Below are 25940 nucleotides of genomic sequence, written 5' to 3'. Positions count from 1 at the left end.
CCATTCGCTGCCTTTCTCACACACAATCAAATCAGGATGCAAAAGCAATCAATTCCATCATTACTCAATTACCCACATGTCACAATAAGCGAGGTTATTCCCACAGGAATGCAGATTTAGAATGAGTTACGAGCTACACCTTCTCCTCTCCTTTCTTCCATTACTGCAGCTCTGCCTCACTGACTACGACGACTTTATTTTTCCCTCTTGCTTTTTTTTGTGTCTCTTTTGCACATACATAGATGTAAGTTTATCAGTATTACTGTGGCAACAGGTAATGTGTAGAGGGCAGCAGGGTTGTCAGACAATTCAATTCCTGCAGGTCACAGGCTTAAAGCACAAGCTGAACTCTGACGCAGTCGTGGTCAACCGACAAAGACATAAAACTGAAGTAAACACAAGCGGAAACCGTACAAATGTCACGGTGTGGAGCATGTGTAGAAACTTCTATAACTGTAGGAAGGTCTAGCTCTGATTAAATGTAGTCACTGCAGCGCTTTATGAAGGCTGTGTGAAAGCAGCAATTTGACTAAAATATCATATCCTGATTTCTCCGATACGTGATGCATCATGAAATTTACGTTTGCTAACAAAGTGCCAGCAAAACAGCAGTGCGCTGTTTTTTTTTTTTTTTTTTTTTTTTTTTGTGTATAAATTAGTTAAAAGAAATCTTTAATAATTATTTATTCAAAAATGTTCAACGATCAGTCAATAATAATATTTTACAAATGTAAAGATTCAGTACAAAATTTTAATTGCATTTTTTGTGATATTTCTATCCTGATATCAATATTTTTTTTATTGCATTTTACAAATGTAAAAATTTTGTGAAAACAATTTAATTATAATTGTCATTTTGTGGAGGAAAAAAACCCCAGATATGACCATGCCTGCGATATTTAAAAGGGTATTGTGAAATTTATTTTATTTTTCAATGTACATTTTACAAATTTAAAGATTCAGTACAAAATTTTAACATAAAATCAGCTGAATTTGTCATTTTTATTTATATATATATATATATATATATATATATATATATATATATATATATATATATATATATATATATATCACTCAATCTATGATATCTTAAAAAATAATGTTGCATGGTGTTTCAGGGAGAGAAGGACTGGGAGAAATACGAAGTGGCTCGCAAGCTGAAGACGTGTGTGAATGCGATCCGAGCCCAGTACCAGGAAGATCTGAAGTCCAAACATATGGGCACACGGCAGAGAGCTGTAGCCCTCTATTTCATCGACAAGGTCAGTGCGCGCACATGTGTGTGTGTGTGTGTGTGTGTGTGTGTGTGTGTGTGGATATCGGAGTGTATTGTGCAATATTCACATACAGTTGATCCACAGTTCATTTAATCACCAACTCTTGTTCAATATGAATGTCACTTTCCTGAGCTTATTGAACATTTCAGGTCCAACCAATTAGGAATTCAATCTTTTGTTGTTTTTTGCAATCAGGGAACACACAAACCACACAGTTGGCAGCACAGTTTTGAATTCAAGTATTTATAACTGAATTTGCTGAGAACTTTATTTGGAACACTATACTAATACTGGGTAAGGCCTACCTTTGCTTTCAAAGCAGCTTCAGATCTCCATGGCATGGATTCCACAAGATGTTGGAAACATTCCTTTGAGGTTCTGGTCCATGTTGATATGATTGCATTACGCAATTCCTGCAGATTTTTCAGGTGCACTTTCATGCAGCGAATCTCCCATTCTACCACATCCTAAAGGGAAGGCCACTCAAGAACATTGAACTCATTGTCATGTTCATGAATCCAGTCTGAGACTTTGTGACGTGGTGCATTATCATGCAGGAATTAGCTATTAGGAGATGGGAAATTGTGCCCATGAAAGGATGTACATGTTCAGCAACAATACTCAAAATAGTCTGTCCAAGTCAAGCAAATTAAGTTTGATTAGGCAGCATACAACTGCAGTGCCTAAAGTATACTATATGGCCAAAAGTATGTGGACACCGGACCGTTGCACTCGTTGAGCATCCCAGTCCAGATTTTTGCTGTTCTAATAGCCCGAACTATTCTTGGAAGGCTTTATGATCGATTTTGGAGCATGACTGGATTTGGATTTGTGCTCATTCAGCCACGAGAGCATTAATGAGGTAGGTCAGTCACTGATGTCAGGCGAGGAGGTGTGACACAGGTGTGACTTTCCAGTTCTTCCAGTCCAACCGTGATGAAACATGCCTTCGTGGAGCTCACTTTGCGCACAGGGTTCTTGTCATGTTGGAACACGTTTGGATCCCTTAGACCTCTCCAGTAAAGAAAATTTGTAATGCTGCAACATACAAAGACGTCCTTTACAGTCGTGTGCTTGCCACTTTGTGGCAACAGTTTAGGGAAGTGTATGATGATCGAGTGTCCACAAACTTTTGGCCACATTGTGTATCTAGCATTCTGGAACTTGTCTTGTAGAAGCTACTGTTTCAAGTGTGTGTGTGTTTTTGTCTGTGTGTGCACATACAGCTGGCTCTGAGAGCAGGTAATGAAAAGGAAGAGGGGGAGACGGCGGATACAGTGGGTTGCTGCTCCCTGCGTGTCGAGCACATTACCTTACACGACACACTCGATGGAGAGAAATGTGTGGTGGAGTTCGACTTCCTGGGTAAAGATTGCATCCGTTACTACAACAAGGTTCCTGTCTCGAAAAGGGTAAGAGGTCTCGTGCATAATCATTTTGCTGAGAGAGCACAATCAATAGTTGTTTAGCTACTCTGGTACATACCGCCTCTCACTGCGAGTCAGCTGGAGGTCCAGTGTAGAAAGCATATTAAAATATTGCTATATAAAGCAGCTTGAGACAAGGCTCTTTTGCTGTAATAATATATATGGTAATTATTATTTTGCTTCTTATATGGTAATGCAAGAAGCCACACTAATGGGGGGAATGATGGGGGGAATGTTTGCTTCTGCTGAGCACTGTTTGAGAACAGTAACTTTCATTATTTAAATGAGAACATTTAAACGAAAAGTCATCAGGTGAGAAATAATTAGTACCCTGCATATTTAGCAGGTTTATTCAGAGCGAACAAGAGTTGTTGAAAATGTCAGATATAATTGAGAGGAGACGTAATTTGCAGCCGCCCCGTATTTCCTCGATCACGATGAATAAGAATCGGCGCTCCTGACCGTGGCATCTGGCGCCAGCGGATTCTACGACGGTGTCGTATTAGTTTATTCCGTCTATCAGCGTGTGTAATGATACGCTGGCGGATGAACTCTGTCATCAGGAAAGCTGTGTGCGCGTGTATGTGTGGCTGCTGTGGCATGGCCCGATTGTGTATGGAGTGTATGGTAAGTGTCATAATGATGTGTGAAGCTGGCTGAGAGATACACCACCCACTATTAGGAGACTGACAGGTCCATGAACCAGTCAATCACCGCTGCACTACGTTCCATCAGCGAGCGAAGTAGATCCTGCCAAAAGTCCCTCACTGCCTGACAGCTCTGTCTGCTAGATGGCATTTTTATTTTTTACTTTTTCCCTGCACATGGCTGATTAATTAGTATTGTACATATTTTACCCGTTAGCGAGAATGGAAAAGGAGGAGTTCTCAATTACATTTGACATTTCCTTAAGGTTCTGTTTTCTTCAACTCTTCCTGAATAAACTGTCTTTGTGAGCGGTGAAGCCCCAGGTTTGATAAACATATTTATTTTCATCTGTGTCACTCAGGTTTTCAAAAACCTCAAGCTTTTTATGCAAAACAAGCAAGACGGAGACGACCTGTTTGATCGGTTAAACGTGAGTATAAAGCCCCCCCCCCCCCCCCCCCCCCCTTCTTAATTCTTCTGCCTTTTCTGCAGTGCCAAGGCGCTTTAGGTGTCAGATCTGAAGCGGATTCTGTGTTAAACCAGACGAAAGTGCGTATTAGCATATTATCTTTTGAAGTCCGGTCTGAATATATGCTCTGAGACCTGTAGAGAAGGAAACTGAACAAAGGAGAGAACGGTGGAGAAGCAAGCCAGCTTGATAATTGTAAGTGTGAGTACAGGGACATGGTAATTTTGCTCTGTGCTGCTCTTCGGCACTGGAAAGCACAGCCTCAATTCTCTGCCCTCTGCCATGTAGCTCTGCAGAGATTAGTGCAAATCATATTACACGCTATTTGTGTGGGATCGGGCAAATACCTGAATCTAACATAGTTTGTGACCAAGATATGTAACACTCTGCTCTTCTTGTGCTACCATGCCACAAGTGTGTATGGAGTTTATTTTGTTTGTTTGTTTTTTTCCCCCTCATACTACAGTGCAGTTTCGATTCTCTATTTCTGCAAATTTCAAATGAATATCACCCAAGGGTGCATAAGAGTGCTTTCACACTAAGCGTATTCCAATGGGAAGTGGATTGAAAGCTGGCTGCTTTTTTTTTTTCTCTTTTAAAAAAAGGTGTGGGGGGGGGGGGGGGGGGGGCTTTCTTTCTTTCTTTCTTTTGTCACTGAGCCACTCTGGTCACGGCTCAAAGGGCAAGCGAGTAAAACCAACATGGAGGAATGAGTGCTGGTAGAAAAATGAGCCGTGTTAGTAAATGCATACACCAATCAACCATAACATTAAAAGCACTGACAAGTGAAGTGAAGAACATTTTGATTATCTCGTTACAATGGCACCTGTCAAGGGGTGGGATATGTTAGTCTGCAAGTGAACAGTCAGTTCTTGAAGTTAATGTGTTGGAAGCAGGAAAGCTGTGCAAGTGTATGGATCAGAGCTACTTTGATAAGGGTTGTGAAATTTTGTGATGGCTAGACGACTGGTTCAGAGCATCTCCAAAACAGCAGGTCTTGAAGGGTGTTCCCAGTATGCAGTGGTTCAGAACACTGAACAAAGGTGTCAGAACACACAGTGCATCGCAGCTTGCTGCATATGGGACTATATAGCTGCAGACTTGTCAGTGCGCCCATACTGACCCCTGTCCACTGCTGAAAGCACCTGCAATGGGTATGTGAGCATCAGAACTGGACCATGGAGCAATGGAAGATGGTGGCCTGGTCTGATGAATCACGTTTTCTTTTACATCATAGTGCAAAGAAAGTGTGTGAGTCACTTACCTGGGGAACACTAGGATGCACTGTGGGAAGAAAGCAAGCCAACAGAGGCAGTGTGATGCTCTGGGCAATGTTCTACTGGGAAACCTTGGGTCCTGGCATTCATGCGGATGTTACTTCATGGCAACAGTATTCCTTCATGGCAGTGGCCTCTTTCAGCAGGATAATGCACCCTGTCACACTGCAAAAAGTGTTCAGGAATTGTTTGAGGACCATGACAACCAGTTCTAGGTGTTGAGTTGGCCTTCAAATTCCCCAGATCTCAATCCGATCAAGCATCTGTGGGATGTGGTGGAAAAACCAAGTCCCATCCATGGAGGCCCCACCTCGCAACTTACAGGACTTAAAGGATCCTCTGTGAACATATTGGTGCCAGATACTACAGCACATCTTCAGAGGTCTTGTGGAGTCTATGCCTCGACGGGTCACAGCTCTTTTGTTGCCACAAGGGGGACCTACACGGTATTAAGCATATCTCCATTAATTGCTAGTCTCTCCAGGATTTAGCGCTCGCAGAAATGAAAACTCCACAATATTTACAGGTTTGGGCCAAGACACGTCATGTGGCGTCATCACAATGCGCATTCAGCGAAAGACAATTTCATGCAATTGCGATTTCGCCAACGCAAGTAGTTTTCCGGCAAAAAGCGCAAAAAGTCAGCAAATTGCATCACAAATTTTGTGAAAAAGCCCCAGGAAAATCGAGCATTTTTGGCCGCAACAATCACAAAAAAACCTCTGCAAAGACCTGTACAGACTGTATAGACTTGCGTTGAATGAAGTAGGGTTGTAGTGGAAAAGAGCAGGTTTGGCTTCACGTCTGTAGAGCTGTAAGTAATATTCATTTCATTGCGCAAATCCATCGTTGTCAAACTGATGTATACTAATACAAATATCATATCAATAAGATCAATACTTGTACCAGGTCACTTGTATCGTAGAAATATGCTGTAGTATCACATCTTGGTAGCACAGCTTGTAGTCTGTTTTGCTTTGATTGCCATTATTAAGCATGAAATACGTCCAGCAGGATTTCCGATAAAAAATTTTGGTGCGGGGATGATGAAGTTTACCAGACAAACTGGAAAAAATTTGGTCATCTCATTCGGGTGTTTATTTTGCACTGTAACATTTTGGACTAGGCATAATATATAATAATAATGACAAATATAATTATATAACGTAATATATTTGATATAATAATAATAATAATAATAATAATAATAATAATAATAACAAAGTAATCAAGTCACGTGAAAGGTTTATTTATTACATTTTCTTTTCCACACTATTCAAAATAATAAACGGCAGTTGTGGAATTTATCTAATAAGACAAACCTTCAGAACAACCTCGGGGCACAGCAAAACATGAAACTGCAGTTTGCGACATATGTTTTCGTTTACAAAGAAATATTTAAGTAACACTTTGTATAATTTCGAACGCTAATTTATTTCTCTTCATTTTAAGGACCATTTTTGGTGATTTTTTTTTTTTTCATGGCACAGAAGCGTTCTGCTGCCGATTTGAAATCGAATGTGTCCAGTGTTTTTCTCCAGCTTGAGATGCGCATCAGCCTGTTGACCTTCTCCTGAAGGCGGCTACGCAAGGCTGTTTTAATGCGATTCTGCAGTGAGAAGCCTCTCCCTACAGGCACGCTAGAGACGTGAATGACGCAGGTTAGGTTTGCCAATGTGGCCCACTCGGGATACGACTCACTGTAGTCCAAAGAGTTCAGCCTCCATTGCAGTGAAGTTTGTCTAACGTAGGTCTGCTTCGTGTTCATATTTTTACCAGACATTGTGTCTACCAATTTTTGATTAGGAATTTTTAATGGTTAAAAACTGGTATTTATGTACGAGTAAATAAGCATGGTAGCCGACTGATACCTGATACCATCATCATATCAGTGTATCCTTAAATAATATAAATCACAATTAAATTGCAAACACGTTGTTGTTATTCTGCCATTCTTTCCGCCCAGCAAAACGGAGAATACAAGATTAAAATAGAAAAATTCCTTTCTCAAGGGCATTTTGGAAAAGCTTCCTTTTTAGTAATCCGAAATAGCTGTAGTGAAAAAGGTTGAAAGAGAATGATCATGGTGCAGGCGTGTGGGTCAAAAGCTTCCGGCAGTCATCTAGTGCAAAAGATTTACAACCAACCATTAACATGACAAGTTTATTTAAGATGGTTAATTTGTCCGGTTACTGATGGCACGGTGTGAGCTGTGATTCTTGTGTGACTCAGCCAGCACAGATGTAAACAGCCTTAAATTAAATCTGACACACTGCGCTAATTTGTTGTTTTGGCTCAGAACTCCAGCACATTTTAAAGCACAGTGCGTTGCAGTACAGAACCAGAACAATGACAGCAAAGAAAAGTCACTATCCAATTCTTATGGAGTGCACTGTATCTCTGAGTAAGTGTGTGTGTGTGTGTGTGTGTGTGTGTGTGAGAGAGCAAGAGAGAGATGAGCTGTGCTGCAGTATCTCTTGGGTCCAGATGTGTCCGTGATGATTCTGGCTTGCCTCTATGTTCTGTCAGGAGTTCCAGCCAGGGTCATTAACACAGATAAACACACTCCAGCTAGCCGGTCCTGCGGATGCCAAAATGCACTCTCCGTTCACATCCTCCGCTTTGCCTTCATCGTCATTCGAGTGAATATATGCTATTATAGATTTGACATACTGCATACACACACATACGCTCCATCTGGGAGCTACTTGACTGCACATAGAGTATGTGTGTGAGCAGCCTCTTGTGACTGCTGTGTGATCAGGTGTGAGGTGATCACTCGAGAGCGTTTGTGTTGGACTGTTCAGTTAACCTGCAAGTACACAGCTGGTATCGTTATGCTTTAGTGTCCTCCCGAGCATCACAACTGTTTTTCATTTTAAATTCAGACAGTGTGATGGCACACACTGCGCTCTTAAGATGATCCCCAAAGTGACCGTTCAGCCACAGCATGAACAATTTCCTGTTCTCCTGATAGATGCAGAATTCTATTCTATTTGCAGCATGTAAACAGTCTTACACAAGCACGCACGCACGCGCACACACACACACACACACACACACACACAGTGTAGCCCCCAGCCTGTTAGACTTCTGTTGACTTCAGCATTTTTTCCCTTCCCAGAAAATCCTCAGCTGCTTTTACCCTCACACTCCAGGGGTCTTGTTTATGAAAACTTGCATAGTTCGAAATCCGTTCACAATAACTTCCACAATAACGCACAAGAAAATTGATGGTTACATTTAAATATGGACAGCTGTATGCAATGGCCATTCATAAATCCCATACTGTGGCTCAGGTGGTAGAGCGGGATGTATACTACTCGCAGGGTTGGCGGTTCGAACCCCGCCCCACGTGCCTCTACGTGACTAAGTGTCCTTGAGCAAGACATTGAACACTGTGTGAAAGGGTGAATGAGAAACAGTGTAAAGCGCTTTGAACCGCTAAAGTTAAAAGGCGCTATACCATTTCATTTACATACAGAAACGGCCCTAAATCGCCATATATGGTAAGCAACTTGGCTTTAAGAAGCCTGGTAATCCGCTTGTTGCGGAGACATGGAGCATTACAAAAGGTCTAAGAAGATGAATTGGACCCACAGTTAAATAGAGATACTGTTGCATGAAGTAGAATTAAACAAAAATCGTTTATTTGGCACTTTTACAAGTGCATTTCCTAATACATGCAGTTGTGCCCAAAAGTTTGCATACCCCTTGCAGAATCTGCTAAATCTTAATACTGCTAACAAAATAAGAGGGATCATAAAAATCCCATGTTGTGTTGGTTTTTTAAAATTTTTTTATTTAGTACTGTCCTGAATAAGTTATTTACTATAACAGATGTTTACATATAGTCCACAAGACAAGATAATATCCGGGGGTATTTAGACCACAAGACATGATAATAGCCATTTTGGCATCTGCAGGACCTGCATTTAGTCCAAAAGACAAGATAATAGCCGGGGGCGGCTGTCGCTCAGGTGGTAGAGCGGGTTGTCCACTAATCATAGAGTTGGTGGTTCGATTCCCAGCCCACGTGACTCCACATGCCGAAGTGTCCTTGGGCAAGACACTGAATCCCAGGTTGCTCCTGATAGCAAGTTAGTGCCTTGCATGGCAGCTCTGCTACCATTGTGTGTGTGTGAATGGGTGAATGAGACGCAGTGTAAAGCGCTTTGGAAAAAAACACTGTATAAGTGCAGACCATTTAACATTTATAAAAAGTACCCCGTTCAAAAGTTTACATTGATTACCTTGATTCTTAATACTGTGTGTCGTTACCTCTATGATCAACGACCGTTTTTTATGCTGTGTAGATGTTCATTAGTCCTTTGTTTGTCCTGAGCAGTTAAACTTCAGAAAAATTCTCCAGGTCCTGCACATTCTTTGGTTTTCCAGCATCTTCTGCATATTTGACCCCTTTCCAGCAGCGGCTATATGATGTTTAGATCCATCTTTTCACACTGAGGAACTCGTACACAAGTATTACAAAAGGTGCAAATGTTCACTGATGCTCAAGAAGGTAACACGATACGTTAATAGCCAAGCTTCAGGATCTTGAAGGATTGGCTGTTTGTTATTTTCACACACACACACACACACACACACACACACACACACACACACACACACACACGTCTGTTCTCAGGTTTCCAGCACGAGTACTCGTGACACAATGTGCTAATCTGAGCAAGATATAGTCAGATAGAGTTTGACAGATTTATTAGTGTGTAAATGAGATGCATCTTTGCCAAAAGGCTACAGAACAAAGGTCTGGGGTTGGTTATCTTGAAAGTGAGTCACACAAGATGTTTGTATGAAAGTAGCTGGTTCTTGGGGAAAACTACCAGGCCCTCTAGTGAAAGTTAGAAGCCTGGATTGCAAGACCATTGTTAAAGTGTCAAAATGTTATATATATTTTTTCACACCACCCAGTTCTATTAGTTTTATTTATTTATTTATTTATGTACTTATTTATTTATTTATTTATTTATTTAAAGCTGTTCTTGTATGAATGTTGTGACAAATAAACTGCTGCCTGTTAAGAAGTATTAAAGTCCCCAGTGCTGTGACTTCCACATAAAATGTTACTGAAAACTGAATGCTTCCCTCATACAGTGGAACAGCATGAAGATTCATAAATGCGTTGGTCCCAGTATATTTTATGGGATATATTTTATTTATGTGTTTGAGCTGTCCTAATCAGTCATAAAGAAGCCAGATGTTAGAAATCATGAGTCAACAGTGTGTAAGGATGCAGATGTAGCCAGGCTTTGATGGAGCTGTTGGATTATTGGCATTCCAATTCAACCAATAAAATACGCTTGCCTAGGGCAGACAGAAAATCATGCTGGAGTTCTGATAGAACAGTACATCATAACATTGCTTAATAAGTACGGAATAAAACATGATGGTGTGTGCTGTTATGGAAAACTAATCAGTAGTGGGTGGTGTGATGTCTATACCACCTGAAAGCAGATTTTTTTTCCAATAACAGCACATTCCTATACCACAGCAATTTGTCAACAGTTACATTTTTTATATCTGTTTTATCTATTTTGAATGAATAAACAAAATGTCTGACTGAAACATAATGAGTAGAAATGGAGCTCCAAAGTCGGCTAAAATGCCGGATTTCCACAGCCTTTGCTGTTGTTTGAAAGCTACTCTTATGCCACAACAATTTGCCAACAGTTAATTTTTTTTTATCTGTTTACCTATTATATTTAACAGTTTGCCAATACTTACATTTTCTGTTATCTGTTAATAAATGAGTATATGATGTAATACTTTTGTTTTCCATTTATCCACCAGTCTCTCTTTTTCGCTCTTGAAGTTAATAAGAAAAAAATTGCAGCTTGTCGTGTTACTGAGAAATTTCTTTGTCCTGAAGAAGTCCTTTGTCCTGAAGACTTTAGTTTTAGTTCAGAAAACATAAAGGAACTTTACCACTTAGACTGGAGACTCCTTCCAAAAATACTTACAGAAAGAGTCACCATATCAACAATTATGTTTTCTTTGTTAAATAACAGCACTTTTTTTTAATCCACTGATGATTAGTTTCTGATTATGTGGCACATCCATCATACAACTCATACAAACATGTGAATGAGTGGTTACTATAGAAACGGTAAAGTATTCGAGCGAGCACATCAGTATACACCTGTTATTTGAATTGCAGGCAGAACTATTGTCTGAGCTGCTGTTGAAGAAAATTACCTTCTGACCTATCAGATCTGAGACGCTCTGTGGTGTAATGGTTCATAATCCACAATTTAAAAAATATTTACTGAAGAATTGTGTTCATTTTTATTCCAAAACTCCCAGATTTAATCTTGCAGTCAAGGCAATAGCTGGGAAAATACCTCAGTTTAAAAGTTTAATTGACTTTTAAAGTTTCAATGTGTCTTGTACATTTAAAAAAAAAAAAAAAAAAAAAAAAAGAAGGAAAGATATTTTGAGGTTTTTATGCCAAAACTGACAAAACAAGGAATGCTGAAGACTTGAAGTTTGGCAAATTGGAGAGATAGAGCTACTTCTGGTTTAACTGATTAATCTATAAATCTTTATGGACACATATACATTTTGTGTACTTTCTTTTTGTAGTATACTTTTATGATCCTGTACGTGGATAAATGAGTATTTTGCTAGTTGCTGCTTCCTGTTCTTGCTGACAAATCTTGTTTTTGAGTCTAGAGAACTTCATTGTGTGCACTTAATGATGCTCATTTATCTTTTATGGCTTGGTTTTTGAGTGGCTTATTATTTATGCAGTATAAACAGAGTCATTACGGAGGTGTACAATCTTACAAATCTCTTTAATTTTTAACGCCGTAATTGTTTACACATTGCTACAGATTTGTATGTGTATGTTTAGACAGAACCATACTTTATTTGCATTTTGTAATAAAAGGCTTCATCAGGAGCAATTACTGCATTTTGTTGCAGGAAGGCTTTAAAATATCATGTTTACATTCCTTAGAAAATGTATTTAACAAAGTCCTGTTGTGAATATCGCATGTATTGATTTCTATACACACTTGTAATTGAATAGCCAGGCCTGATTTATGTGTTCTTTTCATGCTGATTTTGCTTGAGTACTTTAAGTAAGCAGAAATATTTTCAGCATGCTTACTTAACGAGGCAGTGTGTTGAGATATACATACATACATACATACATACATACATACAGACATGCATACATACATACATACATATATACATACATACAGAGAGATTTTATGTCAATTAGGCCAAAGATGAAGTGTCGAGGACAGGATTCCCAGAGAAAAGTAGACCCTTTCAGAGTGTTTGGAGTGAAAAAAGGTTTTTTTTATGTTCTACGCAAATAACTAGTTTTCTATACTCAGGCCTACGTATATGGTCAGTGTAACTATGTGGATAATGTTCTAGCTAGGTCCTTATCTTCCCTTTTGAATCCACTTAACTCTGCTTCATGTCTCTCTACTTCACATCATGGATTAGCTGAATGCTGACTTTTCCTTGGAAATCTTGGATGCATCACTTTTGGCCTAATGTACATAAAATCTGTTCTCCACTAGGTGGTGGAGGAATTATATTTTTGGGTTCTCGGTCTTTCCGTGATTCTCATTAACACGGTATCTCAAAAAGGAGTGGTGGAACGTTTGTAGGATTTATATGGAATTACCATTGTAGTCAAAAGATGAACTGAGTAGATTTTAGAATTGATCCCAACAGGGTCGAGGTCACAGCAAGGTCAGATGTCTGAAATAATTGTTCTTCAATAGCTCCTTCCCTGTTTGAAGTATATTCCAAGGGGCGTGCTAAATAGTAAGAAGAAGGAGTAGCCCATCAACACCACACACAAAACTGTAAACTGTAATAACAAGTTGTGTTTTTAAAGGAAAATCTTACCTCTAGTATTTTCAAAAGAAAAGAAAAAATGACTGGAAAATGCACATTTATTGAATATACCACAGGGGGCTGTTTAGTGTCTTTTTAAAATAAAATCTTATCTCTAGAATTTTCAATAGAAAAGAATAAACATTGGCAAAATTCACATTTCTTAAATACACCACTGAAGAGAAAAAAAAACTATGTCAATTTAAAATAGAAGAAATTTATATTTTAAAATTTTTGGCAACTTCTAAGTTACACAAACTGCCTTTTAAAGTAAGTGTGTATTAGGAATCTTGGAGACTCTTGAAAACAATCTTTTCCCCTCTGTCGCATTGTACACAGAAGCTGAAGACCCAATTTTCAATCCCAGTGCGACAGTGCCATCTAGTGAAACTCTAATGAGGATTATTATGTATGGGAGGGGGAAGAAACTTTGTGTGTGTTTTGGGTGTATAGGTTAAGAAATGTCCTCTCTTTCTCTTTCTCCAGACTGCGATGTTGAATAAGCATCTGAGTTCTCTCATGCCAGGTCTTACAGCCAAGGTTTTTAGGACATACAACGCCTCCATGACACTGCAGCAGCAGCTCAAAGAGCTCAGCAATTGTAAGTCTCCCACTGACTGTAATTAACACTGCGCTGGATTTAGAACATCCATTTATACTTTGCTCAGCTTGAATCATTCATATGACAGACTTTTCCAGACATTATTCAAATGCGAATGCTAATTAGAAAATGCTATTCAAATGTCTTGTTTGCAATTGCATTTCTTTTATGAGCACGCCTAATTTGAGGCATATTTCAAATTCAGTTGTGTATAAAATGCGTATTTGCATTTGCGGGTTTGCGCACAGTAATGTACGATGGGTGCCAAAATTAAAATGCGAAAGTCAATTTGACATTTCATTTTCAGTTTCTAAACAGGTCTACCATATTGAAATCTATATTTTCATTGTCAGTGAGGCAGCCCTGTCGATCACATTCTGAGACTGCTTTTCAGAGATGACAAAATCATTTGTGGCGGCTGCAAATTCTTTTATAATGCAAAAAATATACAGAAAATAAGAGCGCTTGCCAAGAAGGACACTTGACGACTGATTTGTTCTTGTTTCGGGCGGAGTTGCAGTACTAGCAGAACTCCACTTCTAGGGTTCTTACTCCAACCAGACCATGGGAACACATCGCCCCCACGCTGGCTTTCTGTTCAATTCTATATCCAGTACAGAAAATTACTTCTGGTCTTTAAGGGTGTTTTCATACTCTGATCATTTCAGCCAGTGTTAGTAGACGCCGTGATTGTATTTATTTTCCCCCACTCAGTCTGGGCCACTGAGCACTTTCTTTAGAACAGTATTCTAATACTGGGAAGGCTCTCCCTTTGCTCTCAAAACAACCTCAGATCTTCATGTCATGGATTCCACAAGATGTTGGAAACATTCCTTTGAGATTCTGGTCCATGGCGCCTTTCCATAGCACAAGTACACTTTTCAATCAGAAACAAACAACAATTGAACATACAGACGAACAAACAAAAATTCCAGAAAGTCAAGTCATCAGACGTAGAGAGGTAGTGTTGGGAAAAGAAAAAGGATTTGAACTGCGATTTAAACAAGGAAATGACAGAAGGATATGTTCCAGAGATTTTGGGGGAGCGAGTTCCATAACTTAGGGGCAGCTACGCTGAAGGATCGGCGACCAGCAGTGGAGAGACGGAATTTAGAGACACAGTGAAGGGTCTAGGATTGATGAGCGAAGGCAACGTGTTGGTGTGTACATGTGCGGTATTGGGGTGCTAGACCATTTAAGGCATTAAAGGTGAGGAGCAGAAGTTTGAATTTAATGCGACAGGAGACAGGCAACCAGTGCAAACCAGCCAAAGTGGGAGTAATATGTTTGAAGCGTTTTGTATGGGTAATAACGAGTGCTGCAGAGATTTGAATGTATTGTAATTTGGTAATGATAATGAGTCATCATCATACATATACATTACAGTACAGTGAAATTCTTTTTTTCTTCGCATATCCCAGCATGTTAGGAGGTTGGGGCCAGAGCGCAGGGTCAGCCATGATACAGCACCCTGTGCCACTCAGATGTGTAATATTGGATCATTTTCATTAATAAATAAATGACCAAGTATAATATTTTGTCTAATTTGTTTAATTGGGTTCTCTTTATCTACTTTTAGGACTTGTGTATAAATGAAACATGTATACATAAAGTTATAGATTTATAGAAACTTCTTTTGAAAAACTTTCAAGCACCACTGTATAAGGGACCAGCTAGTTACAACTCATGCAGTGCAGCATTGTGATTCTCTACGCTTTCCCTTTCTCTACTTGCTTATGGAAGTGTTCTACATGGAGGATCTGGACACCTTTCATGTTTTCATTGTTGTGGAAAGAGTTTTTGTTGTAAATGTTGATCTAATACATAAAAAAAAGTAGGTGTACTCTAGTACTGACACCGGCTGCTGCTGCAGAAGGGATAATTGTCATTCGACTGTTGGATCAGTTACTGAAACAGTTATTGATTAACACAGCAGCCTTTAATACACAACAAAGTGGCTACAGGGGATTTAAAAACACTCCTCTCTCTCTCTCCCCCTCTCTCTCTCTCCCTCTCCATCTCCCCCTCTCCCTTTCTCTCTGTCTCTCCCCCTCTCTCTCCCTCTCTCTCTCTCTCTCTCTCTCTCCCCCTCTCTCTCTCTGCTGCTTTAAAACAGCATTTCCTGGCTGGATTAAAGGTCGGCCTGGATTAAAGAAATGATCATGGCGATAGGGAGGTTCATACTCTGAAAGTGAAGAACGCAGGATTTAAAAAACATATTTGCACTACAGAGAGCTGTGTGACTTTCACAGCACAATTAGCTCACAGCAGAATGTAGGCTTGGGACCATTGACGATAACATCAGGAATCACCAGTAGATTCGTATTGTGACGGCTATCAAGTCGGACGATTTACACATCTGTCTGAATATACGGTGTGTGCGGCTTTAAGATGGACAAAAATAAAACGTGTTGTAGTTCTTAATACGTCTTTCCCTTTCACCTTAATAACCTGCTGTCTGACACCTTTCTCTGATGTATAATAGCTTCCTGTGTCCAGGCTGCCAAACATTCAAAGTTGTGAGTGGCTTTGCTCACAGAACATGAATGGAGACTTGACTTAAGAAAAATGGAAGAACAAGTGTTGTTTATTATGGATACTTCATTGCACAAGAATTCAACCTATCACCGCTGCGGCCACAGAGCACACACATGCGTAGTTATCATCTTTTAAAAAATGTACATCTCGTTACATCTATTTGCAGCCCTGATTTCAGTTCACTTCACGTCCTGACCTTGTTAAGCCAAAATAAAACGTAAACTAACTAGTGATTGCAACTACAGGTATGTGAGATTTACTTTTGTTCTTCTTTTTAACAAAACCATAATTAAAATAACCCTTGTATGCGATAATGCTATTGTGCTGTGTGTGTGTGTGTGTGTGTGTGTGTGTGTGTGTGTGTGTGTGTGTGTGTGTGTGTGTGCAAACAATCAAGTCACTGACGGAAGACATGTAGTGTTACACACTGTCTCACATGTTCAAGCACTGATTTGTTTGTCAGGGTTTGTATGAAATTCCCTCACCCCTTCTAAGTAAGGAATAAAAACAAAATGGGGTGGTATTATGCAGTCCAACCAGAAGTTGATAACTTTCCTAAAATCCAATTAGTCAGCGTTTGCAATTTCCTATAAAGGAGCTTGTCTTCCTGAGTGAAATTTATAACGCTTCTTTCCTAGTATATGGAACTCATTTGTGTCCTAGTTCGCTTTATTTGTCTTGGTATAAATGTAGGACCAAACACAAAAATGCACGCCATAGAAATGAATTAATTCATCAAATGATTAATGCGTCAGAATTGAGAATTGTCCATGCAGAAAAGCTAAACGATGATTTATCATCCATAAACTCATCTCTCATCTCGTCCAGCTTCGGATAACCCGGCGGAGAAGCTGCTGTCCTATAACCGAGCGAACCGTGCGGTTGCAGTTCTCTGTAACCATCAGCGGGCGCCACCAAAGACCTTCGAGCAGTCCATGGCCAACCTGCAGGCTAAGGTGAGGAATCACAGAAATAGCTTGGGGGAAAAAAAAAAAAAAAAAGGAATTAAACTTATTAACTTATTAAACAATATCTAAAAAAACTTATTAAACAATATCTAATACACATTTTTACACATTATTTAGATAGTTTGCATGACGCTGCAGTTGTTTCAAGCTTACTCAAGCTTTATTAATGTCTCTTGCAGCACATTTATATGCTGTGTGTTTGTTATATGGGTTACTCTGCTTATATCCCGGTCTGATCTCTTGAGGCTTTGCTGCTGGATATATGACCTTATCGTGCTTCTCTCTTTTTAGATTGTGAGTAGGAAAGAGCAGCTAGCGCTTGCTAAAAAGGAGCTGAAGCAGGCTAAGAAGGAAGCCAAAAGGAGCTCAGACAGCAAACTGCTGGTGTAAGTTCCCTTTCATGAAGTGAACAGTACAGCTTTCATGAGGGTGCTTCTCATTTTAATGTGCTTCCTTATTTTGTCCATCCTTGTTGTTCCTATGAGGACACGAGAGGAATGAAACTCCGTTTATTAAAATCATCAATTGTACACATTTTAATTAACTGTAATCCAAATTTTTTTATTTATTATTACTTTTATTATTTTTTTGTTTTGTTTATTATTATTCAGTTTGAAGTACCTCATGACTTTCTCTGTGCTATAACTGTGTGTGTGTGTGTGTGTGTGTGTGTGTGTGTGTTTAGTGTGGTAGAGAAGAAGAAGAAGGCAGTGCAGCGCAGTGAAGAGCAGCTGCTCAGGATGGAGGTTCAGGCTACAGACCGAGAAGAGAACAAGCAGATCGCCCTGAGCACCTCCAAACTAAACTATCTGGACCCACGCATCAGTGTGGCCTGGTGAGGCTGTTATTCAGGGTGGAAAGCTCAGGCTTAAACACGATACGACTTGATGTCAATTTATAAGGCAAAGCTATTTGATGATACCACTGAATCTGCTACGATACAGTTACGTTTAGTAGCCACTGATGGGACTGAGTTCATTCAAAATCTGGACTAGGCATATCGTTCACTTCTCAATGACGATGACGAATATAATTGTTTACCTCTTTTGATTTGATTGATTTATGATTGTTGCATCAATTCAAATCTTCGGAATCATATCTACACAATTCAGCCTGTAGTCTGGAGATCACACAGGACAAATCCTGACAGCCATCCATTTCCGAAAGTCAAGAGAGAGCAAAATTGTTCACCGGCATACTCTCTCTCTCCCCCTCTCCCCTGTCGATCACAGCGACACTAGCTAGTTGTGGACATCAATGAGCTTGTGTATGCAGAAGGGGGTGGATAGCACCTTCCTCCAAGTGTGTTACGCTGCCCTGTGCTACTGCAAGAGCAACAAGTTTGAAAAATTGTGCATGGCTGGCTTGACGAGTCTTGAAGGAAGACTTGGAAATGGGCAAAATAAGTCTGAATATTTTTACCTCTGCTGAACAGTTTGTTACACAACAAAATAATGTTTTCTTAAAATAGAGATGTCTCAGTATGGTATATTACTGGCAGGAAAAACTCTGATTTATTGGGTTCCAGAATTTAGCTACAGCAACGTCTGACACGTATTACCAAGACCACCAAAGACACACACACAGTCATACCATTTCTTTGGTTTAAACTATTGTGCATCGAAAATGGTCAGAATATCCTCCAATTTATTTCGTTTTTCCCCCCCTGTGACCTGATTTGTAGGTGCAAGAACATGGAGGTGCCACTGGATAAAATTTATAACAAGACTCAGAGGGATAAGTTTGCCTGGGCCATTGATATGACTGAACGCAACTTTTTGTTTTAATCCCAAACCAAGCATCTACAGTTCCAGTTAAACTTTAACGTTCTATTTTTATCCAAGCTCTTATAGATGCATCTTTTAGCATAAATTGTTACTAGCTGTTTTAAAATGCTGTCAGTTTACTGTGTTCTTTTAATATAAATTCAGCAACTGGACTGTTTTGGTTTTGTTTTTGTTTTTTTACTGTAAATTTCAATAAATAGTTTGAATATGTTTCCTATACTCAGCATCGCGTAACTATTACTCAGAACCTGCATCCATGACCATTAATGCTGTTATTTGTAAGCCTCTTTTAATGTGCTCTTTTTTCCACCTGCATCAGGGTTTCTGGTGGTTGTGTAAATATTTACATTTACATGAACTTTTCCAGCATTCGGCAGAATGTTCTTATCCACAGCGACTTACAGGAGTGCTCTGTAGTATATATCTATATATAAACATGTCCTTACGTAGTACAAATAGGCCAGAGTCTGATTAAATCCTGTTAGATAAGAGTTAGTGTGGGAGTTTGTACAGCTACACAGAGAGAGAATGTGTAGATTTACTGCTCACTTCAGTGTTTATTGAAGAGGTGGGTCTTTGTTTGAAGACAGGCAGGACAAAAGAGTCTCGAAACCAGTTTTCCTTGTGTCTTGAGGGATTACAGGTCAAGACTTGTGTGATCGTGACTCGAAGGGATCGTGATGCAGAGCTGGGTTTAATCAGTGCCTTCGTGTAGGTGATTAGTTTTGGACTTTGCAAGTGAGTCGTCAGTGTTTTAAATTGGATGAAGGAAGCTACAGGAAGCTAGTGGCGAGAGCGTTGCAGTGTGGTGTTGTGGGGAAGACTTGTCTGTACAGGGCCCTACAGTTTAACTAATGCTGTTACGAGCAGAAGTGTATTGTATGGAAGTATCCTCTTTTGGTGGATGTGTGTATTTTCATTGATTACACAGGTAGATGTTGATCTGCTATGGCATTACTACCTCCTCCAGTGCCCAGAGGATTACTGCTCTTCCTTCAGCCTTGCCACCATGCCAAACGCATCCAGACCACACAGGACTCCCCAGTGACTAAGGCTGGCACCGTTAATGCATGCTCAGTGCTACTGGTTCGATATGGTTTCTCCTGTTGCAGCAGGTGATTTGCATCTGTTTGCGAGTCTCTGTGCAGTGATGTCTGCTGTAGCATTTATGATTTCTGGCCCCTTCATCTGCCAGTACAGTATGTGACATGCTTATTGCACTTTTCTGCCTTTCAAGTTGCACACTGGTCAGATGAAACACAAATAAAACGATGTGAAAGGGAATATTAACTGAAGGGGAAAGGGCCAGGATATCAAAGATACTTTCTCTTTGCACCAACTTTATCTAGAAGAAATCTGACCTGTCAATTCATGAATCTCAGTCTTGTGAGGAAACAAGTTTTTAGAAACGTAGAATATAGAAAACAACTTTTGCCTCGCTGTTTGCAAGGCACACATCTGAAACAGATTAGCTCTCTCAAGCATTGACCTTTGACAGGGTTTTTGTAGTAAAGTTCTGTTGCCCCCCCCCCCGACTGCTAAAAAGACAATCCTAACAATGTTGGCACCTCTGTACGATGTGATCAGGTGATACATGTAATGCTCCACATTCATGAATACTTAGATATGCTGTACTCAATGTCTTTGTTTGAAGTATAGGGATTCATTCATTAGCAAAGTCAGCAATAATGCAGTTGGTGATTTAAAAAGAGAAAGGAAAAATATCACAGGAACTGTTTTGTATGAAACCATTTTAATAGCACAAACTCAGTTGAAACTGGAATGGTGTTTGTTCGGCACATAGCTAGTGCTCATATTACAGTAAACAGGCCTCAGCCATGCCGCTGGCTGGTGTTAAAGAGGCCTAAAAAAATGATATGCACTATCCATAATGAAAACCCTAAATATTATAGAACACTATCAGGAATATCCATCGGTATTAGTTGAAGTCAGTATAAAAAGAACTATACAACAATACATCAAATCAAAGCAGGCAGCACTACGGGGGAAGGTTGCTGCTCTCGAAAAGTTTCCTTTACTCCATCGTTACTGGGCAACCTGTTCAAGAGAATAGCTGATTTTAGGTCTACTGTAACAGCTGTACACTAAATTCGAATCAAGTGATGACACCAAATTTCAAACAAAGCTTGGTCAGATATTTCAATTGAGTGTAAATGATACCTTCATTAAGAGGCCTCAGGTTCTTTGGCCTTGTTCTCTCCTTCCGCCTCCTCTACGCCAGCCTGGGTCATCAGGTCAGCGATGTTCTTCTCCAGGTCATCAATGCGCGTACTCATCTCATCAAGTGAGTCTTGTTAAGGAAGACAGATGGAGTACTATGCAGCTGTGGCTTTTGGTATGCAAATTCTTCCCTTGACGCTGCTAAATATGCACCGAAACAATGTAGCTCCTCCACTGCTAAATCTAAAAACATGCCTAAAGTAAGCTTAAGAGCTTGGCAGGTAGGGTGGAGTGTATTAGAGGACTAGGGTGTGTAGAAGCAACACAAAATGTAATACCTACTTGTGGCTCATTTTAATTGTGTCTGTGTAAACTGCATCTACAGAATAACATTTAAACACACCACTTGGTGCCAAGCATCGTTGGAATTACAACAGGATCACAGTCAGCTCAAACCAAAAATGACACTTTTTTATCCATGCACACTATCAATTTGTGGGTGATGGCTGGTCATCATGATGGAACTCTTGTGAAAATTAATTCATTAACCTTCTCCAGGAGAATATTTTAGCCCCAAACTTGATTTCAGATGATATTGAATCAGAATATGCATTGAGATCAACACATGACTGTGGGACACAAAAAACCCTGTGTTTGGGCACTGACCATCTCCTCAGTTGAAAACCTGTAGTCTGAATTAAAGAATACACAAACTTAATCTAAGAGCATTTACAAGGTTCTGCAAAGTGGAGTAGACCAAGACCGCTCTGCAAGTTTCTCCAACTTTGTTACATGTGCTAGGTTTGACTAGAGTTCGTAACCAAAGTCCTACTCTGGGAACTTGGGAAGGTCTCCTCAATTCCGTACTAGGAAAAAAACAAAAAAAAAAAAGCAATAGAAACTCTCATAGAATTTGTAATGGTTATAATGGGAATTGTATTGGTTTTAATAGAAACTGTAACAGATCCCTGGGGATCTCTACCGCTAATTTGTTGCCTTCTATTGGTGGATACCATCAAGAACCAATAATGGTAGTGGTTTTAAAGGTTAGCTGTGTGTATGTTTTGAATTTCTATGACTGCTTCTATTGTTTTGTTTCGTTTTGCAGCAGGTTCCCCAGAGTTCAGCATGTGACGTCAAATCAATATGGCTGCCACAGCATGAGCTGCACTTCTTACCTTTAAATCAGGTTTGCTGTATATACTTTAGAGTGTTGCGTCTAGAACACTGACTATACCATTCGCTGTTTTGAGGAGCGTTACCTGTTAGCAGGCTAGCTTGTTGCTTAGAAAAAAGAAAGAAAAAAGACGAGCATGGAGGTGTCCGTGTTACTCGTCATGTGAGAGTTTTCACCGCATTTTGCGACAGGACACGATCACACACGGCCGTTTTACGGCGAATAAGAGAGTTCGGCCGCGTCCCAAACCACATACTTTCCTACTATAGGCCTGTAGTGGGGAAAAATACATGTATCTCGGCTAGTATATAGCTGGTAAGTACGTGGTTTGGGACGCAGCCCACGGCTTCAAGCAGTTGTCTATTTGCACGTACAGCATGACAAATAATTAACTGCACTTAAAAAAAAACCCCAAACTTGTACACGGTACCATAACGAGGACGAGCTGTATGTTTGTGAAATTCTGGAGGGACGTCGGGGCGCGGTGACCCGATGACGCGGGCTGTTAATCTAATTATGTTCTATAACATGTAAAACGGGAACATGACAGGAGTATTCTAAAAGTGACTCATGTAAACACCTTAATCACATTATTATCTTAATCAGAGTAAGGTCAATAATTAAATTACTGCTGTCCATGTAAACGTTATCACTCTCTGAGACAACTCGCTGTTCTCGAGTCATATTAAAGATTCGTTCAAAATGAAGGAATCGACTCATCACTACTCTGGAGTGTAAATTCATACATAGCTTGGTGGTGTATCACTGACAAACATCTGCCTGATATTACTTGTTTCTTCAAGCGTAACACCTGAACTATTATAAGATCACTTCTAGATGTTGTGTGCGCGCCTACATTTTTCCATGCTTAGTGTTCAGTCATTAGAGGAAGGATATTTCTCCCGATGATTTGATCTGACATGGTCTGGAATTTGTCCTGCATCTGCTGCAGCAACGTCTGCACCTGTCACATAGCAAAACAACACCACCAACTTACATTATTATTATGATTATCTAATATAACTTCACAGAGCATCTACGCCCAGTATTTAACAGAAAGCCTGGCGTATCGGTTGTTATGCTAGCTAGCTTGACTAGCCCTGCTTCGCCTAGTTTAGCAACCCGATGTTTGAAACTCACCACTGCTGTAAGATCCTGTACTGATTTCGGATCAGTCTCTGCCATAATTAGTGTCTGTGCAGGGGCGAAAAAGCAAACAAACAATCAACCAAAATGCCGAAGCGATTCAAAGTAAGTATACACCTAAAAAATGTTACGTGTTCCAGAAATAAACATTCAGTTGTTGACTAAGCCACCGGCGAGATCGTGCGGAAGTCTCGCGAGACCGAAACGAAATCTCGTGTAGGGAGGAATTTCAGCTTCCTAACCTTACAATGGCATTCTCAAAGGAAAAAACAAAAAAAAACAACAACAAAAACACACCCTGACCATATTACATAAATATTTATATACATATTAAATAATCTGATGTAAAATAGGTTATTTGTTGTCCTAGGTATCATTTGTTTTCTTTTGGCTCTACATATGCTCCACTCCGCCCCACTATTCATCATTTGGGCTGTGCTGTATTTAGAAGATGCATTCATAGTTAACCCGGAGACTCCATCGGTAACTGTTTTTCTTCCTTATTATTTAACCCCTTTTTCTTTTTGAATGACCAGTGAAGCATTGGGTTTATACGCTGAATAAACACCGCACCAGTGTAGTGATAACTCTGCACCCCACAGGAGACAGGAACTCGGGCTGGCTGTAATCTTCGCCTAGTAGAGGTAAACGTTAGCTTATCTTCTAATATCAAGCTGGACAAAATACGTGTATATAATATATATAGTTTTATTTGATAGTGTCATAGTTCGCATACCGAAGCAGGAAATTCTTAACAGCATAGGTTGTAGAGCCTTAAAAGATTGTATCTGGTGTGTCTGCTGCAGTGTTGCTTGTGGCGTTTCCGTTCAGCTTTCACTACAGTGTTGAGACCGAGTTCTCTGATTTTCTAATCACTCAGTATTAGTGGATGTGAAACAGAAGACCTATGACTCATCAGTCAACGCAACAGAACGACACTACTGTGTGTTGTTTTTCTTTCTTTCTTTCTTCAGATTAACAGCATGAATAGCTGTCTCGTGCACTTTTGGAGTATTTAAGGGCGCGCGCGCTATTCTTAGACTACTAGGATTAGCCAAACGCGCGTCTGGTGTTTCTACAAGTGCTGTATCTCGGTGATAAACGAGAAAACACTGCAACATACTGGCTTTTATCCGTTTACACAATATCCTGTGTTTGTGTCGACAACCTAAACGAGTCGGGAAATTAAAAGGAAGTCGATATAAACTCTTGAGCTGAAGAACAAAGTGAGTAGTGTGAAGAAAATCCCAGCCCCCATGAAATGCTTAAGTGACTCGATGTTATTTAAAGGGAAACTCTTCGTTTGGTGAATATAGTGCTAATTTGTTGGTTTGTGCTGTTTTTATGTAATTCCAGTCAGAAGTTAGTGGTTGCGTACCGTGCTGACATCACGGTAGGGGGAGGGGGGGGCGTCAGACTGTACTTTTATATGGATAACAATAATCCGATATTAACCCGATTAAGACAATACTCTGATTAAGAAACTAGCACGTAAACAGCGATTATTTATCACCTTAATCTGGCTAAAGTCATACTCGTAGTAAACACAAATGGAATTAAGACGTGTGGAGTATTCCTGTTTTAGTCGTGTTATCGAAGTGTATTACAGACGTGTGCACACCTTAATCACACCATTAACGTCGTGTGGGAGATTTCACCGCATTTTGCGACAGGACACGTACACACACGGCAGTGCTCAACCGTTTGACGGCAAACAAGTGAGCACGGCTGCGTCTGAAACCGCGTACTTACCTACTATATAGTAGGAGATATACATGTATTTCGGCTACTATGTTATAGGTAATTACGCAGTTTTGGACACAGCCCACGGCTTCAAGCAGTCGTCTATTTGCACGTATAGCATGATAAATAATTAACTGCACTTGAAGCTTTCGTAAAATTAAAAATGAAAATTACCAAAACTGTATACGATACCATAACGAAGACGAACGGGATGTTGATGCGTGAAATTCTGGAGGGAATGTCAGACGGCGTGGCGTTGGGATGTAATGACGTGTGCCGTTAATCGATCTCTGTTCTATAACATGTAAAACTGGAACATGAAAGGAGTATTCTAAAACCGACTCAGATAAACACAGCATTGGACGGATGGAATAAACCTTGGACACCACCGAAGATCACATGTTAATTATAATGATTCCTATACCAGTGTCCAGGGTGGATTTTTCCTTTCAAGCGTTTCCTTTACTATTCATACAGCCTGGACGCTATAGACTTCACGTACACTGTGTGAATTTATCATATATTAAGGTCAAAACAAGAATCACACAAAAATCAACATTTTCTGCTAACAGCACACTGCTGAAGATTTTCTGTGTTCCTCTTGTTTCACCAAAGTCCTTGCTCATGCAAATATGCCACAAACAGCATGATTTGAATAGCAGTTCCTGGCAACCAATGGCTTTGTATAGCAGGTTAGCACTGTCAAGGAAGTGGTGTCGTAACAATGTAATTTTGTCAGTAGACTCACGATTGTCCTGATGAAGGGTTAACTGTAATTGTACACCTACACTAGACCAACAAGGTAGGTGTGTAC

At 39.9% G+C, this 25940-nt stretch overlaps 3 protein-coding genes across 10 annotated transcripts in view; 2 read left to right on the top strand and 1 right to left on the bottom strand.

Moving 5' to 3' along the window:
- zgc:173742 (DNA topoisomerase I, mitochondrial) overlaps positions 1–19098 on the top strand; it is a 57446-nt gene extending 38348 nt beyond the window's left edge. For all 3 annotated transcript variants that reach the window (XM_047152805.2, XM_047152803.2, XM_047152804.2), the window contains exons 13-20: positions 1122–1265; positions 2507–2692; positions 3717–3785; positions 13472–13586; positions 16953–17080; positions 17384–17478; positions 17778–17927; positions 18777–19098. In XM_047152805.2, coding sequence (XP_047008761.2) covers positions 1122–1265; positions 2507–2692; positions 3717–3785; positions 13472–13586; positions 16953–17080; positions 17384–17478; positions 17778–17927; positions 18777–18879 — 990 coding nt within the window. In that variant the 3' untranslated portion in view covers positions 18880–19098. The remainder of the gene's footprint in view (positions 1–1121; positions 1266–2506; positions 2693–3716; positions 3786–13471; positions 13587–16952; positions 17081–17383; positions 17479–17777; positions 17928–18776) is intronic.
- Positions 19099–20613: 1515 nt separating this feature from the next.
- On the bottom strand, positions 20614–24524 carry hsbp1b (heat shock factor binding protein 1b). 3 transcript variants are annotated; one of them, NM_001200938.1, is given in 6 exon segments: positions 20616–20937; positions 21061–21184; positions 23135–23201; positions 23378–23431; positions 23957–24018; positions 24120–24206. In NM_001200938.1, coding segments are annotated over 5 exon segments (327 nt in total). In that variant the 5' UTR covers positions 24145–24206; the 3' UTR covers positions 20616–20937; positions 21061–21065.
- si:dkey-246g23.2 (solute carrier family 66 member 2) overlaps positions 23381–25940 on the top strand; it is a 61524-nt gene continuing 58964 nt past the window's right edge. For 2 of the 4 annotated variants that reach the window (XM_017465638.3, XM_017465637.3), the window contains exon 1: positions 23381–24027. The gene's annotated coding sequence lies outside the window, so the exon portion shown is untranslated. Of the gene's footprint in view, positions 24028–24488; positions 24610–25940 lie in introns of those variants that run through there. The other 2 variants (XM_017465639.3, XM_017465640.3) reach the window with 2 other exon arrangements.

Source organism: Ictalurus punctatus, chromosome 4 (genome assembly GCF_001660625.3).
Source record: "Ictalurus punctatus breed USDA103 chromosome 4, Coco_2.0, whole genome shotgun sequence".
NCBI lineage: Eukaryota > Metazoa > Chordata > Actinopteri > Siluriformes > Ictaluridae > Ictalurus > Ictalurus punctatus.
Note: the sequence above shows the minus strand (reverse complement) of the source record. Positions and strands in the feature narration are given on the sequence as shown.

Coding starts and splice junctions, on each gene's coding strand:
- hsbp1b (XM_053677753.1), bottom strand. CDS start 23,422: ATGGCAGAGACTGATCCGAAATCAGTACAGGATCTTACAGCAGTG. Junction 23,202..23,377: donor TACAGGATCTTACAGCAGTG/GTGAGTTTCAAA, acceptor GCTATGTGACAG/GTGCAGACGTTGCTGCAGCA. Junction 21,185..23,134: donor AGATCAAATCATCGGGAGAA/ATATCCTTCCTC, acceptor AACAAGACTCAC/TTGATGAGATGAGTACGCGC.